Genomic DNA, 27,593 nt, shown 5'->3' on the forward strand with positions numbered 1-27,593 from the left:
TTACCCACAAATATGAAACATTATCATTTTACATCATCAAATTGCACTCACACTGTAACTTTAGTGCTTCCTAAGTCTCTGAAATCTCAATGTACGGCTCAATATTAAGTGAACAGTTGAGTATTATTATATTGAGAGCAGTCACTGAGTTATTTCGGACATAGCAATGAACTTCAGCCACATGCTAAATGGTTACTCAAACACTACTAAAAGCCAACATGAGGAAACATCATTTTCCCAGCACAGTTTATCAGAATGTCATGTTGGTACCACAGAAAAGGATCTTCTTCCATTTGAGTTCAACTCTTTAGTCTAAAGACTGATCTGTCTATCATTATAAGCCTAAATCAGTGCTTTACACTTAATTGAGAACTGTAACTTAAGTCTTAAGGACGATGGGGAGATGAAAAAGAATCTTTGCAGATTCTATTTTTGTTGTGTTTAGTGAAGAGAAGGCTAATCTGCATTGTCAGCTGTTTAAATCATTAATCCCTTACTCGCTGTGGTGGGTGGGCAAATAAGATCAATACATACAAACACTGTGGGTTTCTTCCCATGGAGCCGACTTTAAAACTATTTTGGTTCAGTAAATGTCTGCTGGCAGTCAGCCTGGTGAAGGCCGTTTAGCCAGCCCCAGGAGCTGCTGCTGACAGCCGGCTAGAAACCAGGACATGCTGTCTATTGAAAATAATAATAATAATAACTTTATTTATATAGCACCTATAAAAACTGTTTACAAAGTGCTCACATGCACCACATCCCCTAATTTAGCAATATTCTCTTTACTTTTTCTCAGCAAAAATGCTTAGCTGTTAAGTTATTAATTTAGTTTTTATACTACGAGAGATACTGGATCTGTGCAAATATGTACCAGAACACAGGCGGTCAAAAATCCTGTTCCACCAGGATCCGGCACAAATTTAGCCCTGTGTGTAATACTGGTACAATAAATAAGCCAACAAATATGAACCTGTTTTTCTACCGATGAGAACAAGACTAGCCCTGTGATGTTTCCATGTTGTGTGTCTGTCATCAGGCTTGAAGTCCCAGTCCAAGCGAGCTCTTTCAACCCCTCCCAGACCGCCATCGAGGAGGGGTCGCGTGATGAGTGATAAGTTGACTGCGTCGTCTGGTGTGGATCCTTCAGCCAAAACCATCAGTGTGCCTGTCTTCCACCTGTACCACAAGCTGCTTCCAGGTACTACCCATTCAAGTACAGGGTTAACATGCCGGCTCACATCTGGCAGCAGGACATCAATGTGTTTGAGCCAAATACTCAAACTGAGCAGCCTAATTTCATGTATAAGGGAAGTGAACTTTTGCATTTTCCCTGTCCTCTGCTCCAGGTCAGCCCCTTCCATCTGAGATGACCCTGGCCCAGCTACTGACACTCTTGTATGACCGCAAGCTGCCACAGGGCTACCAGTCGATCAATCTGACAGTCAAACTGGGCTCCAAGGTCATCTCTGACCCTGGTCTCTCCAAGACCGACTCCTTCAAGAGGCTACGCACTGAGAAAGGTACCAAAAAGAGCTTGACACTACTTGTCTTATGTTCAAATAATATTCCAATGATTCTTAAGATTCACAACTCAGATATTCTACATCGTCTTACAAAGCTCTCCTGCTCCATTGATAGTATTATCAAATATATTATAAAATGAGTTGGCGATGAATTTCATCATCTATTATTTGGGCCTATGTTAAATGCAAGGCAACCACTGTGGCAACGTCGTCTGTAAAGGTGGGGAACAGCCAGCCAATGCTGTGGCTTGTGTAACGTCCCCATGAGCGCTCTTTTGCCATCCATTTCAATTCTTCTTGGGACTTTAATCCTTCCTCTGAACACCGGGTTTCCTTTTTATCTGGAGCATTTATTCCTTGGACACTATAGCTTGTGCTATACTCCTAGCTGCTGCTGCCACTACGGTCTGTCCCCTTCCTGCCTGTCAAGGTATTTGATAATACAGGTTAGACTGACATACCGTGTGACTAATCAGAGAACTACAATAAGCAGCTACGTGTGAATAACTAAGCAAGGTTGGTTGACGGTACCTTGTGTACGGCTAATTTTCATTTCATAACAACAATATGCTTCATATCTCTAGGATGTGATAAATGTTGAATAAGCAATTGTTAGCTAACACATTTGCAATATTGCCTAAAAGGTGATTATGTAAATCAATTAATCAATTAATGTAGGTTTAAGCATAAAGGTTCCTTCTTGGAAATTGCAAAAAATCCAACTTGACGTCCGCTTCCTAGCTTTTTCTGGAGCGTACAACTGTATTAGACAGTCTTCATCATCGGACTCTCTACGTCGATATGAGCATACATGTCGGTTTGAACTAAGAAACAGACTTAAGATAGAAGTCCATGCTTGACTTTATACAGACCTAAGTTCAATATCCCCTGAAATAAAAGTATGTCCTGAAACAGCTTTGCCCTGTAGACACTAAAACAATCAAATTTGATAAAGCAATAGAAGGAAAAAGTATAAAAACTGAAAGATTGCTATGGGAAACAGTATTGGCACCCTTTTCGAGGAATTTACATCGGTTGTGATAAATTATACATTAGTCACCATTAGACTCCCCTTTGATAAAATGTCAGTGCTCAAATGACCAATTAATTAACCAATGACTGATGGCTGGGGCGAGGATCAAGGGTCCTTCAGCATGATAAAGACCCAAAGCTCACATCTAAAAGAGTGGTTGACAAGGGGAAAAAATGATTTCTTTTAACTGACCAGCAAGGATTTCTGATCTCAATCTAATTTAAAATATTTGGAGAGCGTTGAAATCGGTTGTCGGGAGAAGGAATCCTGTAAACATTTAAAAGCTTGAACAAATTGCAATGGAAGAGCAGACTGTTTCCAGAAGCTTACAGAGGCCTGTCCTGCTGTCCTCCTGCCCTCCTGTCATAGTGTCCCCGGGGCGCTTTACAGCAGACCCCTGCTCCTAATGCTTGAGATGGTTTAAATGCAGTCACATTTTAGGTTTTCAATTAAAAGTTACAAATTCATCAGTTTATTTTTTATTTGTTTATTTGTTTATTTTGCAAGGACAATGCACACCAATCAACAGTTAAACTGTAAGTGAGCCAGAGTTAGCCAGAGAGGCTAGTTTTCCTCTACTGTCCCTGGCCAGATGCTTGAAGGCAGCCGTATAGACAAAACCAATACACGTATAAGCAAAAGAAAAGTGTACGACACTAGAGCAGAGCAGAACAAACCCACCTACAGTACAAGCACATGTATAACACTGAGGCACATAACGTACACATCAAAATGGAAAATAGCAACACTGAACAAGACAAATCTACATATAGGCGAAACAAGCAGGCAGGACAGACAGTACATCAATGCTTGCACGCCTGATTGGCAACAAGCCATTCCTGAAGGTTATGTTTGAATATTTTGTATGTGTGATGGCAGAGTATTCCACGAGAGTGCTGCCTTCACAGAGAGTGTAGATTTGCTAAAAGAGCTTGACCTATGTGAAATGACACAATCACTTCTTGAAGCAGATCTAGTCTGTCTGCTGCTTTGAGTGCTTTGTTTAATAAAATCACTAAGTGGAGGCGGGGCCATACCATGAACATTTTTAAAAACCAGACACACATCAGTGAATTTGATGAGGTTCTCCCAACTCAAGATATGGTGTTTGATGAAGATATTGCAGTGATGGTGACTTTTTTTTTTTTTTTTAAATCAAGTGTTTTTAGAGCTTGTTGATGGAGAATATGAATAGATTTTAATGTTGTGCTGCTGGCTTGTGCCCAGCTGGTTAAGCAGTAGGTCAGATGGGGGACAATCATTGCATTAAAATACAGTTTCACAGCCTGCATGGTTAGACTGTTTCTTATACATCTAAAATTTAAGACCGTTGTCACATGTTTTACCTGCTTTTTAAAAGAGAGATTAGAATCGATAGAAATTCCTAAATATTTAAAATCTGACACTACCTGTAGCCTCTCACCAGCAACATAGACATCTGGCTCCGGTGACACTTTGTGAAGAACATACAAACAGTCTTTTTATTATACAGTTGAAGGCAGGAATCTGCAAGCCATTTAGTTACATTTGTCAATGTGGACGTGAGTTTAAGTGTAGCGTGTTCTTTGTTTTTTGCGTGCACATACATCACTGTATCGTCAGCGTACATTTTAATATCACAGCCATTGCAGACACCCGGCAAATCATTAATGTATAAACTGAATAATACAGGTCCTAAAATAGAACCCTGGGGTACACCCACGTTAGATCTCAGACACACTGGGTTCTTTGCCAAAGGTTGTGCAACCAAATATTAGAGAAGGGTGGTTTTAATAGTGTCAAGGTCCTATTTTATATTTTCTTTTCTTATTAAAATCAATAAATGTAAGCTGCGAAGGAACGTTTTTAGTTGAATAACTTTAACCATCGTATTCAAATATTCTTTGATTAAAAAAAATGCAAGGTTAAATGGACTGTACTTGTATAGCACTTCTCTCGTCTCTCGACCACTCAAAGCACTTTTACACTACATGGTCACTCACCCATTCATACACCACACAGCCTTCGGGAGCAATTTGGGGTTAAGTGTCTTGCCCAAGGACACATCGACATGAACTAGCGGAGATCGAATCCTCTGATTGGAGGACGACCCCCCTCTTCCGCTGAGCCACAGTCGCCCCAGGGTGCCAATAATGTTGATCAGAACAGTATGGTATTCAAGATTCACTTCCTAACTGTGGGTTGAATGCTCCAGAAAAAAACAATACAAAACTTCATTCTGGAGCTTTCAAGTGTTTACTAAATAGAAAAGTGTAGGACCGTGAGTTTGGATTGTTTTGTCAAAATCAAAGGTTAATTTGGAGATGGATGCTGAAGGTCCCAGAATGGGAGCAGGCCTCCTGTCGCCACTGTCCACTAATCCGTCAACTGCTGGCCCTGGTAAGGCCCATTGATTAGGCTTCTCTGCCCTTAGTCCAATGTAAAACCATCTGAATGGAAGAGAATGAAATCAAATGATGGTGATTTTAGACCACTTTTGTCACCAAAAACGATGTGAATAGAAAGGGGTTCAGGACTATTCTGGCTATTTATTGGGCTGGTTTTTAAAGAAAAGCTTTGACGTCCAAAAGGTTGTGGAATGGTTTTGAGCACAGTCTCTTCTTTTGACCTTTCCAGCAATTAATGTTTTTTGATCCTTAGGTGTTACCTTTGTACATTATTCATGTGGTTTTTAGCTATTAATGTAGATTTCATGGATGTACAGTAGCATATAGAAATATTGTGTTGTAGCAGGCATGCTGTGCTGAATATAGTCCAGTGAGGCAGATTTTCAAATGAACACCGTGGCTGAGGGACATTTAGTGAGGACAGGCAGGTTGTTTACCAACCTTTAGCCAGAAGGCAACAGTTTACGTCCATAGATGTGGTGACTCTAGGACTGGTTATATTTAGCTATTTGGTTCTGCAGGCTCGAGGGTCAGCACGAGGTCGGGTACATCATGGTCTTGTTTTGATGATCTCAGCACTGGTGAATCTGCAGAACTGCTCAGATACCTTTTGTCATTGGCCATGACCCGTCCACAATCCATAGTTTCCATTTCAAAACTGTCGTCTCATTTGTTTGGATGAGTTGTGCCATTGAGGGTTGGGTAACCCACATCATGTGTTGTACTTAGAAGAACAAAATGTAATGTATCATCAGCTTGTTTTTTTTACCCTGAGGTGCTCAAGTGAAAGTAACGACAAAAATGATGGCCCTACTGTACGTCATAATAGTGTCCCATGACAGTGAGCATTTCACAAGTGTACAGTGTTTACTGTCTGAACATTCAACCATTGGACATTTTATATCCAAAAAACGAAATCTCTGCTGTTGCTCGGACAGTTTAAAGGGAACTCCAGCAATGTTTACAGCTGTGGTACTTCTAACCTGACATGCCAGATTGTTTTTTATGGTTTGTCATACGGAACCTTTCAATGAAGTGACACTGTACAATTCTGATATAACTGATGCTATTGCAGCATCTACGCTGACCAGTCCGTCTCATCACACACACCTAAACCGCCCCCGCAGCTGCCAGCAGCTCCCCACAGAATGCTGATTGGTCCGTGACCGTAGAAATAGAATAGGATTGAACACATGTGTCTCACCCCAAACAGGTTTGACAAGAAAGAAAATAGCAGAGTTGTGGTGCAAGGTTTTTAACTGTCCATCGTGAGTTCAACAATATTTTATAACTGCACTGTTTAGTTGCTAAATTAGTGTTTACCAAGTGAAGCAGCACACATAGTTGTTTTGGATGCAGCTTGGCAACCCCTCATTGTTCTTCAACCTTGACATTCCAAAAATGAGCTGGTACAGATTTGCTGCTTCCCTTCCAATGGACTTGAATAAACTACCGCATTGTTAAACATGCCCACTGCCCAGACGTTGACCACTTGATGTGGTCAGTCATTATCTTTATTGATATCTCTGTCCTTCTCCTCTGTGGCTGCTGCATTCAGATAGGCTTATTACAGGAGCTGTAGAGATGGGACACCCAGCAGCACAGAAAGACCAACAAATTAGCCAAATTAGTGGCCCAGTGGAGTCTCTCCTTGATCCAGACACAGCATCCCAGGTTTCATTTTCTAAGTGAATTCACTGTTGGATGTTTTGCCTCTGAAAAAATTAATGCACTTCAATCATGTACTCACATCATGTCCGGCATACGCTCTATTTAACTACACTACCATTCCCAAGGAAATGTTCCCAATAACCTTTGAGATTTATCTCTCCTTCCCTGAAAACGTTTTTACAGCAGATAAATAAATGGAAATGACAGTGACCCCTGATAAAGATGGTGAGACGTCCAACTATGAAGCTCGGGATCTCTGTCTGTCTGTCTGTCTGTACATACGTATGTAGGTATGTCCTCAGCATACCTCGAGAACTTTTCCATCTGTTGTACTTCACACTTGGTAGATGTATTGCTGGGGACCCGAGGCAGAACCATGTGGAATTTGGTAACATTTGGACATGGGACAACTTTGAATAAACCAGCGAATGGCCTCATAGCTCGAACATGTAGTCTGCAGCGGGCCCTTACAGACCGAGAGAGAGCGATAGTCCAGCACAGTGTGGGCAGAAAAACAAACCCCCTGAGAGAGATGTGGAAAGCAATGAATCATCTGCCTGATTTTCTCCTCTGTGAGAGATGAGTGGCCTTTTGAAGATGACCCATTAATCAACCACGGCTTTATATATTCATAAAACACCAAGGCTGTGCCAACGCAATAAAATGGTGGTAGGTTAGCATTAGTCTTTTTTGCCTTTCACCGTTTGTTTCGTTTTGATCGTCTGACTTTGTCTTCAGTGTCGTGTTCTATGTGTAAACAAGGACATTAGGACAGTGTTCCATTTTCTCCTTTTCGGTTAGCACATAGCTCATCTATGGGTAGGGCACCCTCAACTGCAAACATTAAAGCCTGTTGATGATGATGGTCTGTAGTGATTGGAAGCTGTTTGGTTCAGAAACTCTGACCCAAGTGTATCTCAGGAGACGGGCGAGGTTGGCGACTGAAATGATGTGATGGTGAATTGAAGACAGATTATTATGATTGTATGATGCCTCTCACACATTTCATTTCACTTCATATCACACATTACTTGTAGACACTAAAATAAACATTAAAACCAGCAGTGTTAATTGCAGTGATGGCGAGATGAAGCTTCATGAAGCATTGAAGCTTTCCATCCAATTGGTTCACTCATGGGCCCCAGCTTCATGGTGCTTCATCTGCTCTACTGCGCCATCAAGTGGACAATAAATGTAAAACCGGCAGAGTGATGATAATGACACCATGGCTTTGGTGTGTGAAGCTTTGAATTGAATAAATGATGTTTGTGATGCCAATACATAACTTATGAACTTATTAATATGGTATCTGTCTTTATGATACAATGGGGGTCAAAAGTGAAAGTGGAAACAAATTGGGGAGAGGGTTGTGTTGTGAATGTGCTTGTGTTACTTGGTTTGTGACTGCTTATGTTACTAGGGACAACGTGTAACACATAAAATAGGGATTTTATTTATTTTTATTTAAAAATAACTTTTCCACAGTGCTGGGCTTCAGGCGGTTTCTTTGTTTTTAGATGATTTTGCCTGCTTTAGAAAATAACAGGGCACAGATGAAGCTGGGGTACAGATAAAAGCAACCGCAAGTTTATACAAGTTTGGATATAGATTTTTCTTTGCTTCCCAATACTAGGGGGTTCCACCTCTTGAATTAGCTTCAGTGCTGGCCGGCCCATTAGCTCCTGCACCTGTGTCAGCCTCTCCTCTAAAATTAGCCAACAAAAAAGTGATTCATTCAAGTGTCACTGCAGCGGCAACTTAAACAAAACGGCATCATTTAGAATATTGCAATGAAATAGAGGCATTAATTTTTGCAGTGGTGCTGTTCTTGGAATAGCCCGCTATCTTTCTAGAGTTTGCTCGAATGTCTTTTATTTATGAGTACATTTAAAGTTTGCAAACGAACTTGCTACAGTTCCAACTGACTCTTTCCAGTGAAGTTGATTAACATCAGCATTCATAATCATATGCTTAACTAAGATATGTAATAACAATGCAATAAACATGCACACTGACATCCCAGTAGTATGTACAGTATATATATATATGACAGACAAAAGTTCTACAGTAAAACAACTTGACCTGGTGATGGTACTCTTCTCACAATAGACTTGAGGTTAAAAAACAAATACAGTACAAACAAGTTTCCCAAATACCAGACAGTGTGAACATACAACAGGTCCTCCTTTTGCTCTCCTTGCAGTGGACCACTGTGATATACTGAACAGCTGTCCTGAGGACGAACCAATGACAGCCAGTGAAGAATGTCTGGACGCCGCCACCGACGAGTCCCTGCTGGAGACCAACCCCATCCAGTCACCGCTGCAGGTCTTTGCAGGCATGGGCGGCCTTGCCCTGATCGCAGAGAGGTTGCCCATGCTCTACCCTGATGTCATTCAGCAGGTGAGACTCAAAAACAGACATATGAATGGATGAGGAAAGTACAGGGTCAAGTAGAGCTAAAATCTTCAGCCAACAGACACAAAGCTGCACTTCTAATTAAACAAATAGAAGTCCATTTTTCAAAGAGAGGGGCCCTCAACCCGGTCAGTTCAAGGACAAACGTATCCTTCACACAGCCAGGAAGGAATTCTAACATTGATTCTTATCTTGTCTGTTTTTTTATCTTTTCTATTTCTTTTGCTTGTTTGGCTCTTCTGATATTTTCATGACATTGCTGCACTGTATGTTGTAGTGACACATTATCTGCAGTTCAGCTCCAGCAGTCATTTTCCCAATGAACATTAAATTTAATGAGATTGTTTTTTGGATGTTATTAAAACACACATAATTTCACAAAACAATCTTTATATCTAGGTCCATTTACCATGTCTTTGGACTGACCTGTTTACATTAGCTCAGCAGCTTCTGAAATATTATCTGATTTCATCTGTGATAGTGAAACAGAATGTCTCTGGGTTTAGGAGTGTTAGTAGAACAAGAGATGTTTCAACTTCGGCTCCAGAGAGAGATTTATTTTTTCAATATTTTCTGACATTTTCCGACCAAACGAGTTATCCTGAAAATAATTGGTGGATTAATCAATACTGACTGTGCTCATTGGTTACATTAGACGTTATGTTCTCAGTATGAAGAGAATCCAGCCTCCTCTCCTTTAGGCTTCAGTTGGCCACATGATGACTCTGCAGAGTTCCCGCTCTCCTAATATCATCTGTCAGCATTGTCTCATATTCACTGTCACCTTTGCTGAAGTTACCCTCTAATCTCCTGGATGGTCGTTCACAGGTCAGCGCCCCGGTAGTGCCCTCGGCCACGCAGGAGAAACCCAAGGACAGCGACCAGTTCGAGTGGGTAACTATCGAGCAGTCGGGCGAGCTGGTGTACGAGGCGCCGGAGTCCATCGCTGCCGAGCCGCCGCCCATCAACAAGCAGCAGTCTCAATCATCCTCATCGTCCTCATCCTCGGTGCAGACCATGTCGCCCATCCCTGCCCACTCTCTGGCAGCTTTCGGCCTTTTCCTGCGCCTGCCGGGGTATGCAGAGGTGCTGCTGAAGGAGAGGAAGCACGCCCAGTGTCTGCTGCGCCTGGTGCTGGGTGTCACAGACGATGGAGAGGGCAGTAAGTCAGACACATTCACTGAGATCAATCTGTCTGTCTGTCTCTGCTCCATCAAATGGAGGTTTCACACTAGTTCTTGTTTGTGCTCTTGAATACTAATCATGTCTTTGTAACCGCTCCTCCCGCTGCTCATACTAGTCTGAACTAATTAATGAGATGTTCTCACATTAATCTAGTATGATCATTTCTCACTGATACTGAGTCAGTGATTGATGTCAGAGTCTCATCTTGTTTAGTGATACAGCTAGAGAGGCATATATGGAATAATAATTGTTAAAACGGTACATTTTTTAACATGTTTATTGATGCATACATAATGAGCAAACTGTTTTATCAATGAAGAAATGCAATGAAGCACACACTTAATGACTTGTTTGAAGGTATGGGTCTCTACAAAGGGCTGTGGCTCAGATAGAGATAGAGTGGGTCGTCAGATAGAGATAGAGTGGGTCACAGGTTCGATCCCCGGCTCCTCTAGTTGATATGTCCTTGGGCTATTAACCCCAAATTGCTCCCCTGCCATCAATGTATGAATGGGTGTGAACGACGTGTAGTGTTAAAGCGCTTTGAGTGGTCGAGAGACTAGAAAGACTGTATACAAGTCCATTTACCTATTACATATAGCAATCACATTGTCATGAGATGACCAGTAAATCCCTCTTAAACCCAAACCAGAACAAAAGGCTCAGTCTCCTGATTCGCCTGTATTATCCTCTCAGGTCATATCCTGCAGTCTCCTTCGGCCAACGTGTTGCCCACGCTGCCGTTCCACGTGCTGCGAGCGTTGTTCAGCAGCACTCCTCTGACCACTGATGACGGCGTTCTGCTCCGCCGCATGGCTCTGGAGATCGGGGCCATCCACCTGATCCTGGCCTGTCTGTCGGCCCTCAGCCATCACGCCCCCCGCAACCCCAACGCCAGCACCAGTGTGTCTGAGGTATGGCCCACACACACACACACACACATTACACATTGATGATATTCATGAAGATTTTCATTTGGTCTTTAACCTTTAGCTTTCTTTGAAGTAAAGGTTTGCCAGACTGACCTCAGAAATGTTCCCAGAGTTTGATTTGGTCCTTAACTCCAACTTGATTATTATTATTTTTTTATCTATAAATAAAGGGAGAAAAATAAATTAAAAAGACGCCGCTGACCGCACGCTGTCCAACTGTCAGGTTTCTTTTTCAGACGCTTCACAGGCTTCTCTGTCTCTTTGCCTGAATGATTATTTTGTTGTTCACACTCGTAGAGAAACAAGGATAAAAATCATTGCCATTATGAATGGAGCTCTGTCTTGCCGGCCTTTACTCAAGGCCTCTTCTGCATATCTCTCAGCAAGCTCCTTACAAAAGCTCAATTGTTCTGAGCAAATGTTGAAAAAAAGCCAAATGGAGCTTTGGAGAGAAATATGCCAGTCTGAGACATATACATTGCATTATTGAGCTCTCAACAACCCCTTCCTGTCCTGCCCATTATACTGACGAGAAGGTTTCTACTGAGCCTCTGCTGGGCCTCAACAGTACCTGGCTGAAGAAAGTCTCACATTTTAATCCAGCCCAAAGAGCAGTTTTACCTCAGGTATTAAAGAAGCAACAGAAAATAAAATCAAGCATAAAAGCATGACCTGCTATTAACCTGACTTAGTGACGGACATAATGCATGTTATTTTACTGGAGCATTATCTATAAAGTGAGAGGTCTGAGGATATTCAGAAGCAAACTGTAACCTGTTACAGTAGCATGCAGCAATAAATGATCCTTGAATTGTCTATATAGAAGTTTAAATTACTGTTTGGAAAACAGTAATGCATAACATAAATATAATGGGGCCTAACATTGATTATTGTGGGATAGAACTGCTCATAGCTCATAGACAACCAGTGAGCAGAAGTCTCAAGCAGACACTGCAGACATTTTAAGGGTGTGACCACAACTGGTTTCGCCTGAAATTTGGACTGACTCTGGGGTGTAACCCTACATTTATCAATTGACTTTATCCAACAGCACAAGTAATCTGGTAAGACTGTTGGAAGAGAGAGCGAAGAAACAAACCCCAGATATATTGTGGCAACAATAATGTAGCAGTTGTAACTTCCCTTCTCTGGCTTGGTTGCTCAATAAGGGCAAACCCTTTACTGGATCCTGCATAAGAAGTAGGCGTGTAGGTTCGGAACTGGACCTGCCTTGTTTGTTGTTGTGTTGTGGGGATCCAGTCTGATGCCCGCGCCCTCTCTGTCTGAGAATTTATAAAGTTGACAAAGCTGAGGACGGGTCATGGGGCCGATGACTTGAATGTGAGCCAAGGACTTATCACTGTGTCCTTGAGCCCCTCGATCCATGTGCTGCAATGGGAGTCAGACTAGGAAGATGACATAGACACCCACTGTTTTAAATAAAAAGGCATACCCGTCCCATAAAACATCAACTCTTCACCTAAAGGTCATTGCTGGTTGTCATCCATGTTGGCTGCTATTGATTACTACTTTAATCCAGGCTTTTACTCCATATGACCATCAGAAACAGTCCCATGAATGCATCTTTTGCTTATTTTCAGTGCGTTCGAGGACAGAGTAGGCTTTTACCTTTTCATTTTGGAGGACAATGTGAATATTCTGAGGCTCAATTTGCTAATGAATGTTATTCAAGAAGAATACCATTTTCTCTCCAATAGTTGCCAGTGTGCAAAGCTGAATTTCTGATCATTTTTAATACGCTGGCAACCATCCTCATAAACATAGAAGGATTCTAAAAAATATTCTAATATAAAGTGATCAGACATCCCAAACCCATCCATCTATCCCTTGACATAATTTCATATCTGTGTCTGTGTTGACAGCCGCAGATTTCCAGTTGTCACGGTTCGGGGACCAGTGAGGAGCAGCAGCTGTACTGGGCTAAAGGAACTGGTTTTGGTACTGGATCCACAGCCTCAGGCTGGGACGTGGAGCAAGCCCTCACCAAACAACGGCTAGAAGAGGAACACGTCACTTGTCTACTGCAGGTAAATCTACCCATCAATCCCACATCGTATTTCATTTTAGAAATAAGGACAGTCAAAGTGGACATTTTAAATGTTTTTATGATGATAGTGGTGATTTAGTTTCTATATTTCCTGTTTAATTGCTCAGCAGCTGTCCAGGCCCTGAAATCTGCCTCTCAGGCTTTGAGTATCATTACTTAAGTGTTTGTGTACCTGTTGCATGTCTTAACATGAGCTCTGAGCAAAGGAACGGTGATGATGTGATGCTATATGTGTCACATGAATATAAGTACCTAAAGTGTACTAGTGAAAGTAAAGGTGAGTTGTTCTTGGTCAGTTGTGGCCATGACATAGCATGGCACACTCCAGAGCAGGTCACAGAATGAGAAAATGTTTGAGCAAGGTGTACAGGTTTTATCCGTCATTCGTCTGACAGTATGTCCATATTGTTTTCTTCACCAGGTCTTGGCAAGTTACATCAACCCAGCAAGCTCCAGCAGCTGCCACAGTGCTGATGGCTCTTCAGCAGACAGCAGAGCCCACAACAGCTCAGCGCTGCCAGCAGTGCTGCAGGAGCTGTTAAGCCAGTCCTGCCTCATCCCAGCCATGTCCTCCTACCTACGCAATGACTCAGGTAGGCTCCTTCTTTTTACAAATTAAGGGTGAAACACATAGTTATGTTGTTATTGGTGGGAGTTAGCTCGCTCATGTCTTGCCAGATTGGATTAAGTTTGGCGGGTAGAAATTGCAATGGGCTGGTAGATGACATTTTGGCTGCTTTTGTCAACATTTAGCAGGGTTTTGAAAATATTATGGAAAATAATATTTTTTAATTAAACTGTCATTTAATGGACAAAAACACAGAAACAAAATTCGGTAAACTTGGTTGTGTCCACTCACTCTATTATTGACTCATTTCATTTAAGAAATATTTGAATTTTGTTTTCAAGTGTCGTAAGGGTTAACGGTGGAATCAATATGACCTCCTTGACTTCTTCATCGCTGACATGGAAAGTAGTGTATTTGGGTGTTTGACTGCACTCTTTGTAGGTTGCGATAGCCTATTTAGCTTCCATCTTATCTTTGGTTATTTGGTGCAGATATGAAGCTTTGTATGCTTATGATGGGTTTTCCATTGCACATGTAGGCTAGTGGTTTTACAGTTTTGCATGGGTTTCTGTCAAGCTTATAATTTGGGTTGGCTTGTGTTGAATTGGGCTGGAAACTGTCCGTTTGCTCTGGTAACACTGCCAATCACCTTTTCTGTGAAATGTTAACGGGTTTAGTACCATAAATCCTGATACAACTTGCCCTTTTCAAGGAAAGATACAATACAAGAAGAGCATTGGAATTTGATATCATCAGAGACCAGTGTGTGGAACAAAGAAGCTGTGAATGTTCATCAGTAAGTCCTGTTCGTGAACACGACAGCATGTTTGTGCTCCACGCCATGGAGTCTGTTTTTTCTTTGTTCATCCCATCAAATGATTTGACCCACTGATATTCGTCTGCTGTGGAATTCTCTGAATTTTCTTATTGTCTGTGCTCATGATGTGAAGTGCTGCCAGCTGGTGCCCTTTGATGCTGAGATAGTGGATTTGGAGGACTCTGGTCTGTGATCTCAGTTATAACTGCAGGCTGGAGTTACCGTGCTCGCAAAACAGCAGATGGAGCTACAGCATCTCGGGCTGAGGTTGTGCATGTCTTACTGTTAAATCCCACTGAAGTCCCTGCAGTACACGTTTAATGAGTCCAGTCTTGTCTGAGACGCCATCCATCATAATGTTATTTTCATACTCAAGGATGAAAAGACTAGTTCTTCCACTTGAATTAGTTCTTCTCATGTCATAGTTTTGTTGTAATGTTTTGTTGAAGCGTGGCCTCTTGAATAAGAGCTTGTTGTCTTCGGTGCAATATGATATGATACTGTTCTGGTGTAACAGTGTGGGTAAAATGCTGCGTAGGTGTTAGTGGTGTGGTTATTATTTTGCACATGCTCAGGTAATCCCTTGTTCCCTCAGTCCGTCAGACTTCTGGCCAGGCCATGCGCTTCCAGCAGAGCTCTCGGTACCCACAGTGGGCTTTAGCACTGGTCAGGTCAGGTCAGTCCATTGCTTATATCCGGCCTCGGTTCCTCAGGGACTCGCTGGTTATTAGTGCTGGGCTGACCCTTTGTGGTCTGGCTGCAGCGGCACTTAAAACTACTCTCTTTTCTTGTGCTGCATTTTATGAAGGCTTTCTCATTCAAGCCACAGAGTGAGCAAAGTAACAAACTGCAGACAGTACTGTAGTCCATTCACAGAAGAGTGTGCAATAAGGAAAAAATAAATCAAATCGTTTTTTCAAGCTTATAGGTATTTAACAATTTCAGTGTGATTGTCGCCATTAATGTAAAGGAAACAATAAAGTAAAAGAGCATAGCTTGTTCTGCAGCTTTCAGCCACATCTCATCAGCTCCACACACCAATGAAGACCGTGAGATGTGGTTGAAAGCTTTTCAAACGAGTTAGTAAGTGGACCTTGAGTTAAGACTGCAGATGAAAAATAGCCTCTTGGCTAACTCTGGCTCATTTACAGGAATGTTTTATTAATGTGCACTGTCCCTAACCAAATAACCAATAAATATATAAAAATAAATACCATTTACAAAGTCAAAGTAAAATGTATCTCTTATTACCAAATAATGTCATTTAAAACAAACCTATTGATACGAGACATTTAATGTTTTGAAGTAGTAGTCATTTTATTACACCATCAATTGAAACTGTAGTTTGAGGTATTGTGACATTGGATTGCATCATATTGTGATGTGCACATTGTCTCAGTTGTTTCATGTCTGAGTTCAAGACTTTATTGGAATATTTCCTGCTCCAGGTGGGCTAGCCAGAAAGTCTCAGAAATAGAAAACTTTCTTTCAGACAAGTGTTCAAAAGACCCTTGATCATAGCGGCTCCCTTTACTTTTACCGTAAACTTTCTTCAGTTGTAGTGATCCAGGGGTCAAATGCTAATGCCGTGGTCTATTCCCAACTGTTCGGTTCGGTATGATCAGGCCCCTTTTGTGTTGAGTTTGGATAGAACTGATTTCCCGGTAAGAGACATGAAGATTGTAGCATCAGAGCTTCTACCCTCCCGCCACCATTGTGTGCTGTGGCTTATCAGCCCAGAGCCGGTTCCAGCTGAATGTGTGCCACCTCTCTTGTGCTGCTGGGCTGTTTCAGTTAGCAGAAGCCTCTCGTTGTGTGCATGCTGGTGTGTGCTAATGCGCCCCTGCTCTCATAATTAAATAACAGCTGATAAAAAGCATTGTGAGTGTTGTAATTGCTCCTCATTATCTGGTAAATGCCCCTGACACACACTTTGGTGCGTGTGTGTGTGTCCAGTCTGAAGTTTATAGCCGCTTGTTTGATTATGTTTCTCCACATGCTCATGAAGCATAACCTTAATGATGACACATTTACCTTTTAAAATCTACGCATTTACCGCTCAATTCAATAATAGATGACATAATACTGTGCTAACTAGCCCATTGCATGTAGCTAATTGAAGTCATGGTGCATCCAGTCAAATGAAAGCTGGGGGCTCTCGGACCACCTTCGCTTTAAGAGCCAGTGACCCAGGAGCTCTGAGCTGTCAATCAATGTCAGGAGGTGCCTGCAATGAAACACTGGGAGACCTGACAGCTTCTCTCAATCTCTGCTCTGTTTCTGGCTCAGCCAGACCACTAGAACTATAAGGACTCTTTAACTGATTAAGCTTATGTTTATTGTACATGCGATCGACTGCATTTGTTGCAGTATGCATGTCTGGACAGAGAAAGAGTAATATGTTGCTGCCTTTTCTTTAAGAACACACACGTCCACATTTTTGGTTAGTTTGTTCTATAGTTGATCAAATAAAGGCTGCCCTCCCAAGTGAATAACCCGCTTCACGTTCTCACCAACACTACAGCTCTAGGGATGTTTTTAGCCTCTTTCAGCTCGTAGCTTTGTGTTCAGGCACATTTCGTGTTTGGTTCTGTCTCATCGTTTTCACCGGCCTCCAGAAGGAAAAATAGTAACACCCAAACTGATTTCAATGGCATGATCGTATTATATATAATATTGTCATACAGAAAATACAAGTGTTTCAGGCAGCTGTTTTCTGTGCCCTGCACCTGTCTGTCTAGCTCCAAACAGCACACTGATCAATGTAGTGACTAGCTGGTGAACATTGTGGAGCGTTTAGCAGCTAAAGAGCTAGATATTTTTACTCAGGAGTTGGTGGAGACCACAACAGAGCTATAAGAGAATGAATACTTGATCAACATTCATCAAATGTGAATTTTGAAACCGGACTGCTCATTATTGCTAACGTCTGATGTTTGAAGAGTTTGCCATGAAACATTTCTATCAGCTTGTTCCTGAGTTCCTTTGCCCCCTGGTGGCCAACAGAGTCTATTAATGCAGCTTTAATAATTCAAAATTGAATAATATCAATTTGCTAATGATGAATTGTCTCATCTACCTCTTTTAAAGGGAATTGCTCTCCCAATATATTTAAACCAAGCACCATTAGCCATAATCTAGAGTGTCCATTAAAGCACTAGGATCATTAAAGACCACCCCATTCCTCTTCATGCCACTCTTCAGTCTTTGTCGTGTCCCTTTTAAATCTGTGGAGCTTCTGAGGAACAGGAAGCCCTAAATACACCTGCTCATCTTTACTCAACACTTAACTTCACTAAGGTTTTTTTTTGTTTGCTGTAAGAGGACACTCAACATAATTTGCTTTACATATTGTCTGAAAAGGTGCAATGAAAGACTTTCAGGGCATTTTCAGATCAACGTTACAAGAACATCAAAATCTCCCTACCTTCCCTGGAGAAATGACACTTCCAAATGTAGCCTCATTTCTCTGAACTACCCCCAACACTTTTGATTGGCCCCTTAGTCTCACTTTGCCTACCAGCACACAGGCCTTTTATTCGTGGTCCCTCCACTGCCCCCGAGCTCCTCAGCCCCATCAGCGTGGCGCGTTGCTCCACATTAATCATCTGTGTCTTGGCAAAGCCTTTTGGGATGCATTACAGTTTCCCACTGTCACCTGGCACTCCATCACAAGAAGCGAAGCCATTAGTGAGAGATAATACCTTTTGAATGTCACCACAATACTAATTTATCTTAATTGAAGAATTCATTTCGTGCACATTTAGTTTGACGCTAAATGGTTTCAAGATGTGATGTAGGATTTTTTTAATGTTTGTGTTATATTTAGCATTGCTTCCCTTATGTTCTACACCTCGCTGCCCCGTTTTACTCATCCGAGACGGGCTCGATTTAAAGTCAGTCGGCAGCAGGCGTCACCACTCAGGAAATGGCTATTTTGGTCCATCATTCATGTTGAGTGGGCGTGCACATGCTTTTGGAGGGTAATCTGAACATGACTGGCCTGTAGGTGGTTGGTAATGATTCATTACTCCAGATACGATAGACACCATGTGGAACAGAAGGCAATCCCTGCGTGGCTGGACAGCTGTGTGTGTGTTTACGGAGCTTCTCTACCAATGAATAAGTGTCTGTGGGATCAATATAGGCTTTTGTTTGTTCCGTTTTTCATTTCCTATTTCAGAGATTTTCCCTGCCTGGTAAGAAAAGAAATGCTTGACCTCTTGCACAGAAACGGAGTTCTATACAAACTAATACACACCTTCATTCATTAGGGCTCCTTCCTGTGGATTTGCAATTCATTGCTGCTCACCCGAGAAATGTTGATTCCATTAGCACAGGCTTTTCTCCTCACAGGTGAAAGGGTTGGTAGGCTTTTTTCAACTGGGTCGGGGTGGCATGGTGATCATCATTGTAACGACAGAAGACATGGTGCGCTTCTTCTTCCTTGCTAATGCTCTCAAACATGCGCGTTAGATTGGATTGAAGACATTTGCCACTCTTACTTCCTGTTCCACCCGTTTTCTTAGACGAGGCTCTTTTACAGCCAGCTCAAGACCTCCTTCCATACCACTGGCTCTGTTGGGAAGAAGCATCAGCCAGCAGGGGAAACTATTTTTATGTGATTATGAACATGTAACCATAAAGGTGCTGTTTGATTCCCTATTGGGTTGTGAGAAGCCTTACTCTTTCTATCCCAGTCACATGAGAACATACTGTATATCTTGCTCCTGCCTATGTGGTTAAGTAACTGCTGTGATGATCCACACACATTTCCCTTGACACACACTACTTGGGATTTCTCACAGATAAGGCTCAAGGCTATCCTCGTTGATATGCTCTGATGTTTATTGTTCAAATTTCCGCAATTGCACAATGCATCGAGACTTTATTCAAATAGTTATAAAAAGCCATTATGATACAGGAAAAGGATTGCTGACACTACCCTGAAATCAACATGAACAAATAAATCAAAATAATTCCCCCACCCCCCCACTCGCCAACTTCAAAATGTGGACAGAGATGCACATGAAGAAAGAAAATAGGCCCAGTTTGATCTTGTATGTAAAATAAGCTACATGGTTAAATGACAGATGGTCTCCTTCTTTCATTTCTGGCTGATGTGACAAACCTGTTTTCTATGAAAAAAAACACAATGTTAAAGTTGTTGCACTCATTTTCCCAAATGGAAGGTGTTAATTGTTGATGGTTATTATTAATGGCTGGAGGGCATTTTTAAAACGGCAGGTAAATTAGGAGATGACGGTACAGCAGCGCTCGCTCAGAGGGAGGGGCCCCACGTTCTCTTTGACAGGGGCCCTGAGGCTACAGTATAACATTTCTGGCCCTGAAGACTGATATGGTCTCCAGAGAAGCTTCCCAGCATAGTTCTTGGCATTATCCCTGCTTTTAGTCATGTTGCTTAAAAGCCCTTCAATCATAGTCCCACCAACTTAAACATTAATGAAAAATAAATGGAGAAGCATCAATGTTGTCCACAAGACAGTCTTGTTTGGCTCATCTTTCCAGTGAGTCCAGCAGTCAAGAAAACAGATCAAGTGGAAGTTTGTATTTCCCATTAGGCCACAGGGGGGTCAGTCATGGCTCTGCTCACCCTGGTACCAGCGTAGCCCTGTTTCTGCCACGTCTCCCAGCCCTTTGTCATCTCCCCGGCTCATGGCTGTGACTTGGCAATATGGCTTCTTTATCTTCAGCCCTATCCAGGCTGTCCAGCTTCCTCCTCCTCTCTCTGAGGAAGATGTTCATGTCAAACTTATTTCCCCAACACGTTTCACTTTGTCCTTGACCTTTCCTTCCCGACTTCTCACTCGATTTTTTTATTTGCACACACAAGACTTCAATAAGAAATATGACAGGAGAGGTCAAAAAGTCCTAGACTTGTAGAATGAACCTCCCTTCAACACCCCTCCTTTCTTGTCTGGTGGCAGGTTTTTAGAAATCCTATAGCTTTTGCTTTGGCACTTCACAGTGTGGTGTAGATGTAAACAAAAACGATTACAAAGAGGTTAAGGAATGTGCCAATGATGCCTAACATGGCAAGGATGGACTCCTCCTGCTCCTCCTTGACCTCCAGTGCCTGCACATCCTCAATGGTGATTACTGTGGTGCCCATGATCCTGATGCTCAACTAGCCTGGCAAGGGGACATTATCTGGAATGAAAGGAAATCATGGAGACCATGTCAGAAGTTGTCATACATGCATAGAAAGCAACAACAGAATTTAGTCTGAATTAGCATGCTGCTTTCAAGGCTTAGCATTGCTTCTTTTGTCCTCCTCCTCCTGCTAATCTACCAGTTTCTGCACAAAAACCAGTCCCAGGCATCCCCGCGAACGTAATCCTCCCACCAGAGGGAAAGCAATTGTTCATCGAACAAAACAATGGCCATCAGGGCGGAGAGCAGATTAGTCAGTGAACACCAGTGTTTATGACCTGCCACAGCTTTAAACCAAGCTCCTTGACAACAGCAAGCTTGATGCCAGCTCTCGCTCAGCCTCATCCCTGGATTATCTGCAAATGAAACTGTTAAATTGCCACCAGTAAAGCTCAATTGCGTTCCCCATGTCAAAATAAGCATGATTTAATGTTGCCATTTAGAGCCCGCTCACTCCTGCCCACCTCTTTTTACATGCCGCTAATGATTAAGCACCCCCAGGTCCTTGTAAGTAGTTATTCTGAGCAGAATTCCCTCCTTCCCCATGGAGGAGTCTTAGCAGGTAAGCACCAGGAGCTGGAGATGGTGTGTGAGCCAAAAAGGTAAACAAGACCGTTCTTGGCTCGGGCTCCTTTGTGAATGGAACTACAATCATCCTCATCCCCTTCAATTCTAGTGTCAACATGCAGTATACATGTCACTAAATTCATTGAAATCACTGAAATTAAGAGATAAGAAGATTACAGAAAAATAAAAAACGGTATGAAGAAAAAGTGGCTTACCCTAAGGCGTCTAAGGTGTTGGACAACATCATCCATGGCTTTAAAGGCATGCTACATGTGAAGCCCCGGGGGAGAACGGGGGGAGAGAATGGCTCTGTAGCCACAGTCCAGACAAAGTGCCAGAGAGAGGAATAGAAGGTAGCAGCGCCACGGTGCTCAGCAGCGCTTCCACTGAAAACCTTCTTGTGTCACTTCTCCTCTCCGCCAGTCTATAGCGCCACCTGTCAGGTTCAACAACCCCCCACCCCCCAACTTTCCTTTTAATTAACTTCCTCCTCACAATTTTTGGCAGTTTTTTTCATCATCAAGTTTGCATTGCTGCTGCTAAAGCGCTAGCAGCCTCTTTTGAGGGGGCGAGGAGGTACCCTCTCCCCGTTTGCCCCCTCCCAACTCCCCTCCGTTCCTCCCATCCTCTGTCTCCTCTCTCTCTCTCTCTCTCTCTCTCTCTCGTTCCCCGTCACTGCTGCGCTTTAACTCCTCCACACAACTCCTACACGTCCCTCCCCAGCTTATCCGTGAATCTACACACACCCTTGTTCTGTGGTGTCCCTTCCGCTTGCTTCTTACTTCTCTGGGGAACAGTGCAATTAGTGCTTTTCAAATAAGCCTCTTGCCCATCACGGAAGCATCCATGCCAACACTGTGCAGGATTATGTATGTAGATTCAGCTGATAGGGTCTCGGTGACAGCCAGCCTCCCCTGAGCTAGGTAAGAATGTGCACGTCCCTGAAGGAGTTTGGCAGGTGATATTCCAGAAGAGGAGAGAAAGCTGTAGAGTTCCGTGGAGCAGACTGTGGCAAAGGCAGCCGGAGAGCCAGACAGTCGCTATGGCAATATGGATCTGCATCTAGCCCCAGTGACGGCAGTGTTACGGTAGGTCTCCAGCATCAGTTGGTCTCCGTGGGAGGAATGTGGATTGCATAACCAAGCAGAATGGTGGCGAGAGAGGGAGGATGGATTCTGATGGCTGTGGCGATGGAGAAGGAGCATAAGAATGAGTGGGAGAGAGGGAGGGGAGAAAGAGAGGGAGGAGGGAGGGGGAAACAACATTGCTCATGCTTTCGGTTGTCTCCTCCTCTCCCCCTGCTGTGGGGGCTGGTTGAGCACACACACACACACACACACACACACACACACACACACACACACACACACACACACACACACCACCTAAACAACACTCAAAAACAAAAAAAGACAAAGCCAAAAAGGCGGTGAATTCAGCTCCACTGTGCCGCACTCTGCTCTGAGTTCAGTCGAGCCCATCATCGGCTGCTGTTATTCTGGCAGACCTGTGGTGGAGGAGGAGGAGGAGGCAACAATAGGTGGCTGGGAAATAAAGGATGGTTGAGGTTGGGTGGAAGACAAAAACAGAGGCAGTGGGAAGATGTGGGGGTTTGTGCGCACAGTCAGATAGATATTTATCTCTAAAGAGTGTTTTCTGAAACTAAGACGGCTGTCTGTCACTGCGCCTCCTTTGCTTTTAACTTCCCCACACTTCCCCTGCCTTTGTATATCCTAATTTAAGCACTCTGCTTTGTGAAATCGACATCACTATCTCGGTCAGCAGCAAGTTTAGTAACTTATGGTTAGTTTCCCCCAGCTCCTCGCTGAATTGTTGAGGTTAATAAATGAGGAAAACTGCATTCCCTTAAGGTTACATTAAGATAAATTACTTATCACAAATATTGTTTGATTGATGGAGCTTAATAGACAGAACTCAAAATTCATGATTTAAACAGGCCTTTAAGAGTTCATCAACGGAGACTGAAACCATCTGTTCATGCTTGATTTGTTTCTTTATGTCTCAAGCACCAAAAAAAACAGTCCTGCAATGAAAGAAATGTCAAACTCACTCTGTAAAACACTGGAATCGATGCAAAGGTACTTATTGTGAAATATGCCACAGTTACAGATTAGGGATGAGACGATACAGGATTTAATCACGGTGAAGTTCCCTTATTGGGATAATCGTGAATATCGTCACATGTGTGTTTAGCTCTGTATCATGGGAGAGACGTGAAAACACAGGAATTATCATGTAAGAAAGAAGAGACACAATGTTCATATATTGTCTTGTATTATATATCATATTCATGTTTTTTATTTATGCAGGGGACCCTTATGATTTATGATTACCTTACTTAAGATTCTGTCATGCAATAAAACAGTTTCTTAACAAAATATAAAATGAATTGTTTTAGTGCCGTTTTTTATATATATTTTGAGGATTTTGGGGATAATTTCATTAATTGCTAATATTTAGTCCAGGTTCATGGTTACTTTACATTTTCATAGGTTTCCATGCCTAATTGTAAAATATATTGGTGGAACTGCCACCTTTTTTAAATTCTTTGAATTCTGATTGTTTGACTGCACACACGGGTTACCAAACTCCATCAAGCCCCAGGCTGAACGTCGTGTGGTTTTTAATGCACCATTAAACTGAACGGGAGCTGCTCTGTCAGTGCAGTAATCCTCTTGTTGCCATAGTGTCTTATTTCAGCTCTGCTGTACCTCACATTATAAATAGTTATTTGGAAGCTTTGGTCTGAAGTCTCAAACATGTATTCACTTTTACAATTGATGGGCACGGCTTGTTTTCTTCCTGCATAGATCGTAGGTAGGGTGTATGAATAAATCAGGAACGTATTGCATAACCTCTAGCTGATACCAGTATGTGTTGGCATAATCTTTGATTTCAATACTGAATTTCAGATCCCCTGTTATCTGTTCATCTGAATTGGCCAGTTTATCACCATCAACCATGTTTCCATCTCCCTTTCAATATTACCAGGCAGATCAATAGTTTATAGTTTCCGTGTTGCCATTATCTTGACCTCAGGGGCAGTAGAGCGCTGCAGCTGAATTGTAGAAAGTCAGTAAAAAAAGAAGACGCTACAATCCTCTTTCCCCCACGCTCCCATTCTCACGACTATGGATAAGTACATGTGGGTACATGCTACTGGCTACGTTTACACCTCACCCCTTCTATGAGTCCTATTTACACTGTCAAGATCTCAATGTCGCAGTGACGTGTTTTGATGCAGGAAGTCGTATAACTTTTTACCTTTTTTATCGTGTCTGAGAGAAGATTCAAGCTGAATCTTTGTTTTCACTGTGAGAGTCCAACCAACAAACCGCTCTCAAGCTTTTAGCAGCTGATTAACGCCTCAACATGGACAGCTTCACCTTTCAAAATAGATTATGGTCCCCAGTAGATCAGAATTCTTTTTGTCTAAAGGTTTTGAAATGGTCTGTTTCAACTCAAATAACAAGGTGGCAGATGAAATGTAAATGTTTCTTATCTAAAGAAGAGAACACATAGTGCCTTTCAAGTAAACAGTAAAATGACAGGAGTCACAGTAAGTAGTTTCAAATAGAAGTGAGCCCTGTTTCCTGCTTTTCTGTGGTCCTGCTTGTCCTAACCCAGTTAAGACGTCCTCACAGACTATGCCAACTCAAAACTAAATTACTTGGGTAGCTTGCTTTATAACGGGATTCTTTGTACACAAAAACGCAGCAAATGCACCGTTCCTTATGTCCTCTGAAATGACACAGAGCTCCAGGCTTTTTTTCTGGTTGTTCCACATAGTCTAACTTTGATGCACATTATCTGCAGTGTCCACTGAGGCAGACTGTGCTGGCAGAGACATGTCACAGTCTTACTATTTCAGCTCCCCTCTCCTCTGTTCCGCTGCCCTGGAGGGGTCAGAAAGACCCGACACTGTCGAGCCATGAGCTTGAGTCACAGTGTGAGCCACCCACTCGGTGTGACCCGTATTCTCAACGCCTCCTTCCCTTTGGGGAGTCACAGACACCCATCCCTTATAGCAGCAACCAGCCCACACACACACACACCAAGGGTTGAGACTCTGTGGTAGTAGTTATTGCCCACTGCTGTAAACAATTGAGCATGTGGGTTTTATGAAGACCAATGACTGTCATATCCTGTTGTCTCAGTGGGTTTGTTATAGCAGCACTGGGCTGGATATGTCATTACCCAGACATTAACAAACTGCTAGAGTGGTCACAGCAAATGGCACTAGTGTGTTTGATAATGGATATAGACACTATTAAACTGCATTAATCATTTTTGTAATTATATATGTTAGCAACTCAGTGGCAGAAAACCAAGCTGACAAACCCACAGCCCTGACATTGCCCTATAAGAGTTGCATATTAACACACCTAGCAGATATGTAGCAACATTAGCATTCATCTGGTCTCATCTTCTTGACCAACCAATGAAACTGAGAGCAAAGAGGCTATCCTATAGGCATTGTATACCTTAAGCTAAGTGCTAACGTCAGCATGCTACCCGGCTCTCAATGACTTGAACTAAAAAAGTAAATGTGCTGTAAACAAAGCAATGCTTTCATAGAGCTTACGAGTAGGGTATTAGTTATTTCTTTGGTTCAACACAGTCACCTGATTCCTTGTTACTGTTAAAAATATTAATTATAGAAGCTTTAATCTTTTGTGTGACAAATTGAGATGAAAATAGACAACTTTACAGTTATTTGCTCACACCCCCAGTGTTGACATGATTTTAACTAAAACATATTGTTGTGGCCTCATTTGTCATGTAATAGCTTATGTAACATTTAGCAAATTGTAAATGTAGCAGTTTCTTTAGTTTCCTTGAATGATTGCAGCATGTGTGAGGAAACGTTGACATACTTTATGAACACATTTTTATCAGTACCTCTCTCTTCACAATTACAGCACCAGCCAATTAAAGGAAATGACCAAGTGTGCTCATCCTACACTAGCAAGCCTCTATGCATCTCAGCTAGCCTCATTAGAAACGGGCCATGGTCCCAGGAGCTGAATTATGAGCCACTCTGAAATGATTAGTGTTGTTCCACTTGGAGGAAGAAAAGCTTTACTACTCCGCTATCAAAAAATTGGCTTTCGTTTCCTCACAAATATGAATACTTGTTTTCACATCACAAGTACCCTCACTTCTTGGACCTTCGTGTGTGTGTGTGTGTGTGTGTGTGTGTGTGTGTGTGTGTGTGTGTGTGTGTGTGTGTGTGTGTGTGTGTGTGTGTGTGTGTGTGTGTGTGTGTGTGTGTGTGTGTGTGTGTGTGTGTGTGTGTGTGTGTGTGTGTGTGTGTGTGTGTGTGTGAGAGAGTGAGAGAGTGAGAGAGTGAGAGAGTGAGTGAGTGAGTGAGTGAGTGAGTGAGAGAGTGAGTGAGAGAGAGTGAGAATCTGTCTGCTGTAATTACAGGAATCTTTGCATCTTCACAAGGGAAAGCGAGGCAGAATAAGCATTCAATTGGATGAGAAGTAAGACTGGAGTTGTGAGTGGATGACAGGGTTTCGGTAATTAGAATTTCTCTGTTTGGCATATGATGGCAGTGTGGTGTTTTTTCTCTGGTTGATTATCAGTGCTATTTCCAGGTTTGAACAACTATGATAAGATGTGGTTGTCCTACAGGTTAGCAAATAAGTCTAATAGGATATAAACTACATGTATGTCTTTTTATTAGACAGGCCACAGTAAAGGGAGACGGAACATACAGGACTGTCTCAGAAAATTAGAATATTGTGATAATCCCCATACGTGTGATTTAGTTTACTGAACCAAGCTGAGTGTTTTTCAAGGCTCAGGAAACCCTTGCAGGTGTTTCGAGTTAATTAGACGATTCAAGTGATTAGTTGAATACCCTACTAGTATACTTTTTCATGATATTCTAATATTTAGAGATAGGATATTTGAGTTTTCTTAAGCTGTAAGCCATAATCAGCAATATTAAAAGAATAAAAGGCTTGCAATATTTCAGTTGATTTGTAATGAATCCAGAATGCATGACATTTTTGTTTTTTTAATTGCATTACACAAAATAAAGAACTTTATCACAATATTCTAATTTTCTGAGACAGTCCTGTACATGTAGAAAAGCCACGGGCTAGATAAAAAACCTTATCGTCACTGAGCCACATCACAAGACATCTATGCATTGATGCCACAACATAATAACATTAATAAAAATGTTTCATATGCATAAAATACTTTCTACCGAAAT

The 27,593-nt window shown here is 42.2% G+C and overlaps 1 protein-coding gene across 5 annotated transcripts in view; it reads left to right on the forward strand.

The window, feature by feature from the left end:
* The window catches only part of birc6 (baculoviral IAP repeat containing 6), a 112,558-nt gene that overhangs the window by 51,311 nt on the left and 33,654 nt on the right, over positions 1–27,593 (forward strand). For all 5 annotated transcript variants that reach the window (XM_079168464.1, XM_079168466.1, XM_079168467.1 and 2 more), the window contains exons 58-64: positions 1,037–1,198; positions 1,347–1,520; positions 8,818–9,017; positions 9,861–10,194; positions 10,914–11,131; positions 13,033–13,197; positions 13,639–13,810. In XM_079168464.1, coding sequence (XP_079024590.1) covers positions 1,037–1,198; positions 1,347–1,520; positions 8,818–9,017; positions 9,861–10,194; positions 10,914–11,131; positions 13,033–13,197; positions 13,639–13,810 — 1,425 coding nt within the window. The remainder of the gene's footprint in view (positions 1–1,036; positions 1,199–1,346; positions 1,521–8,817; positions 9,018–9,860; positions 10,195–10,913; positions 11,132–13,032; positions 13,198–13,638; positions 13,811–27,593) is intronic.

Source organism: Pholis gunnellus (genome assembly GCF_910591455.1).
Source record: "Pholis gunnellus genome assembly, chromosome: 11".
Lineage (NCBI taxonomy): Eukaryota > Metazoa > Chordata > Actinopteri > Perciformes > Pholidae > Pholis > Pholis gunnellus.